Source organism: Pongo abelii, chromosome 1 (genome assembly GCF_028885655.2).
Source record: "Pongo abelii isolate AG06213 chromosome 1, NHGRI_mPonAbe1-v2.0_pri, whole genome shotgun sequence".
In the NCBI taxonomy this organism is placed as follows: domain Eukaryota; kingdom Metazoa; phylum Chordata; class Mammalia; order Primates; family Hominidae; genus Pongo; species Pongo abelii.
This window is the reverse complement of record NC_071985.2, coordinates 217,901,568-217,905,561: the sequence shown is the minus strand read 5'-3', so window position 1 is coordinate 217,905,561 and position 3,994 is coordinate 217,901,568. Positions and strand designations below refer to the sequence as shown.

At 47.5% G+C, this 3,994-nt stretch overlaps 1 protein-coding gene across 1 annotated transcript; it reads left to right on the top strand.

Annotated features, from left to right (window-relative positions):
• Window positions 1-1,438: 1,438 nt before the first annotated feature.
• On the top strand, window positions 1,439-1,909 carry LOC100457644 (small ribosomal subunit protein uS9-like). Its single transcript, XM_024232662.3, has one exon. It carries the CDS (start codon window positions 1,454-1,456, stop codon window positions 1,892-1,894), a length of 441 nt encoding a protein of 146 aa, XP_024088430.1. The 5' UTR covers window positions 1,439-1,453; the 3' UTR covers window positions 1,895-1,909.
• The last annotated feature ends 2,085 nt before the right edge of the window (window positions 1,910-3,994 follow it).

Below are 3,994 nucleotides of genomic sequence, written 5' to 3'. Positions count from 1 at the left end.
ATCACACCTGGCCGATTTTTGTATTTTTTAGTAGACTTAGGGTTTCATCACATTGGCCAGCTGGTCTCGAACTCCTGACCTCAAGTGATATGCCTGCCCCGGCTTCCCACAGTGCTGGGATTACAGGTGTGAACCACCCTGCCAGGCCACCTGCTCCATTTTCTTGACTTCCTGGACACCACCCTTTCCTTGTTATCCTCCGACCTAACTGGTTGTTCCTTCTCATCCTGCTTTGCAAACCTTCTTCTCAGACCTTTTAACAGTGGAGTGCTTCAGGGCTTCCTTGATCCTATTTCCTTCTATATTTATGTGGGTGATCTCATCCAGTTTGAGGCTTTTAAATGCTAGCTATATATAGGATAACTCTCTAACACACAATATACATAATATACAAAAAGGGCATATATAAAAATATACATCTCCAGAACTTCCTCCTAAATCAAGACCCATATATCCAATAGCCCACCAGCGTCTCCCTTTGATATCTAATAAACACCTCAAATTGAACATGCCCAAACTGAACTTCTGTTCTTCCCCTGCAGAACTGCTCTATCCAGTTCTCGTTCATTACAACTCTTTTAGTTGCCCAGGTCAAAAAATGTTTTGGCTCATCCTTGCCTCCTCTTTTTATCAATCCCAGGTTCAATCTACCAGAAAGTCTGCTTGGATTTACTGTTAAAATATATCCAGGGCCTGGGGGCTCACACCTGTAATCCCAGCACTTTGGGAGGTCAGGAATTCGAGACCTGCTTGACCAACATGGTGAAACCCCATCTCTACTAAAAAATACAAAAATTAGCCAGGCGTGGCGGCACATGCCTGTAATCACAGCTACTTGGGAGGCTGAGACAGGAGAATCGCCTGAACCCGGGAGGTGGAGGTTGCAGTGAGCCAAGATGTCACCCCGGCTGGGCGACAAGAGCGAGACTCCATCTCAAAAAAAAAAAAAAATTAGCCAGGCAGTAGTAGCACACCCCTGTTGTCCCAGCTACTCAGGAGGCTGAGGCACCTGGGAGGCGGAGGTTGCGGTGAGCCGAGATTGCACTACTGCACTCCGGTCTCGGTGACAGAGTGAGACCCTGTTTCAAACAAACAAACAAACAAAAAAAAAACGGCCAGGCGCGGTGGCTCACGCCTGTAATCCCTGTACTTTGGGAGGCTGAGGCAGGCAGATCACGTGAGGTCAGGAGTTCGAGACCAGCTTGGCCAACATGGTGAAACCCCGTCTCTAATAAAAATACAAAAATTAGCTGGGCATGGTGGCGGGCGCCTGTAGTCCCAGCTACTTGGAAGTCTGGGGCAGGAGAATAGCTTGAAACTGGGAGGCGGAGGTTGCAGTGAGCCGAGATTGCGCCACTGCACTCCAGCCTGGGCGACAGAGTGCGACTCCGTCTCAAACAAAAAAACAAAACAAAACAAACAAAAAAACACACTCTAGTCCACGCCCGCAGCCATGCCGTCCAAGGGCCCGCTGCAGTCGGTGCAGGTCTTCGGACGCAAGAAGACAGCCACAGCTGTGGCGCACTGCAAATGCGGCAATGGTCTCATCAAGGTGAACGGGTGGCCCCTGGAGATGATTGAGCCACACACGCTGCAATACAAGCTGCTGGAGCCAGTTCTGCTTCTCGGCAAGGAGCGGTTTGCTGGTGTGGACATCCGTGTCCGTGTGAAGGGTGGAGGTCACGTGGCCCAGATTTATGCTATCCATCAGTCCATCTCCAAAGCCCTGGTGGCCTATTACCAGAAATATGTGGATGAGGCTTCCAAGAAGGAGATCAAAGACATCCTCATTCAGTATGACCGGACCCTGCTGGTAGCTGATCCTCATTGCCATGAGTCCAAAAAGTTTGGAGGCCCTGGTGCCCATGCTCGCTACCAGAAATCCTACCGATAAGCCCATCGTGACTATCAAAATTCACCTGTATAATAAACAGTTTTTGAAGGATTTTAAAGTTAAAAACCAAAACGAAACAAAACAAAAACACAAAAATTAGCCGGGTGTGGTGGCATGTGCCTGTAATCCTAGTTACCCAGGAGGCTGAAGCAGGAGAATCGCTGGAACCCAGGAGGCAGAGGCTGCAGTGAGCCGAGATCACGCCACTGCACTCCAGCCTGGGTGACAGAGCAAGACTCCATCTGAAAGAAAAAAATCTATATATACATCTCCAGGATATATTTTGGTTATTAAAGCCACCCTCCCCTTCATTTGGATTACTGATATGGCCGATTCATTCAGCTCCTGCTTCTACCCTGGGCCTTTTTTTTTTTTTTTTTTTGAGACGGGCTCTTGCTCTGTCGCCCAGGCTGGAGTGCAATGGCGCAATCTCAGCTCACTGCAAGCTCTGCCTCCAGGGTTCACCCATTCTCCTGCCTCAGCCTCCGGAGTAGCTGGGACTACAGGCAGCCTCCACTACGCCCGGCTAATTTTGTTTTTGTATTTTTAGTAGAGACGGGGTTTCACTGTGTTAGCCAGGAGGGTCTCGATCTCCTGACCTCGTGATCCGCCCGCCTCGGCCTCCCAAAGTGTTGGGATTACAGGCGTGAGCCACCGCGCCCGGCCCAGGGCCTCTTATTTTCAATACTTTGGGCAATCCTTCTAAAACCTGTCATATCATTAAAAGCCATAAAAAACTATTACAGTTTACCAGGTTCTACAGATCTGCCCCACACACTCCTCTGACTCTGACATTCATCCTATACCCCTGTCTTGACCATTCTATTTTTTTTTGAGACAGGGTCTCACTGTCAGCCAGGCTGGAGTGCAGTAGCTCAATCAAGGCTCACTGCAGCCTCGACTCACTTCTCAGGCTCAAGCAATTCTCCCACCCAAGTAGTTGGGACCACAGGTGCACACCACCATGCCTGAATAACTTTTATATTTTTTTGTAGAGACGGGGTTTCACCATGTTCCCAGGTTGGAGTGCAGTGGTGCAATCATAGCTCACTGTAACCTCAAACTCCCAGGCACAAGCAATCCTCCTGCCTTAGCATCCCAAGTAGCTGGGACTAAAGGCGCACAACACCACGCCCAGGTAATTGTAACATGTTGTAGAGACCAGTCTCGCTATGTTGCACAGGTTGACCTGGAACTCCTAGCCTCAAGCGATCTTCTCACCTCTGCCTCCCAAAGTGCTGGGATCACAGGCACGAGCCACCACGCCCAGCTATGACCATCGTATTTCAACCACACTGATTTCCTTCCTCTATTTCATATGTGCCAGTCATGCTTGCTCCTCCCTGAAGGTGTTTTCATTTACGATTCCCTTTGCAGTCTCTTCCCTAGATACCCACGATTTGCTCCCTTAGCTCCTGCAAATCTTCATTCACAAATTTTCTCTTTGTTGGGGCGCCATGTCACACACCTGTAATCCTAGCACTTTGGGGAGTTGAAGCGGGAAGATCACTTGAGCCAAAGAGTTAGAGGCTGCAGTGAACTAGTATTACACCACTGCATTTCAGTCTGGGTGACGGCGAGACCCTTTCTCTAAAAAAGTACAAATAAAAGTAAAACCATCTCCTTCTTGAGGCCTATCCTAACCACCTCATTTAAAATTGCAAGACTTGCTTCATCTCTATTATCTTTCACTGAATTTTCACTATAGCACTTGCCACTTTTATTATTTAATTTCCTTATTGTGTGTCTCCCTTCTCCTCCACCAGGGTAAGCTCCATGAGAACAGGGATCTTTGCTTTGTTTTTATTCAGTGATGTACCTAAACACCTGGGATAGGCTCTGGCACATTGTTTGATGCTCAAAAATTGTTAAACAAGTAAATTAAAATCCTGAGTTTTCAGAGTCTTTTTGATATATTGTCTAACTAGGCCACTTATACCATGATACCAACATGGTAAATCTAGAGGTTTCATATAATCTGCACACTTGTCAGGATAGAATTTTGCTTTGGGGATGACCATTTTGTACTCTGGCAGGACAAACAAATGTTGGATGTCCCAGGAGCATTGTTTACTTTTATAGATGTGTTTCTATTTTTCT

Excerpts from the sequence above, each read along its gene's own strand:
- LOC100457644 (XM_024232662.3), top strand. The coding sequence starts at position 1,454 with ATGCCGTCCAAGGGCCCGCTGCAGTCGGTGCAGGTCTTCGGACGCAAG.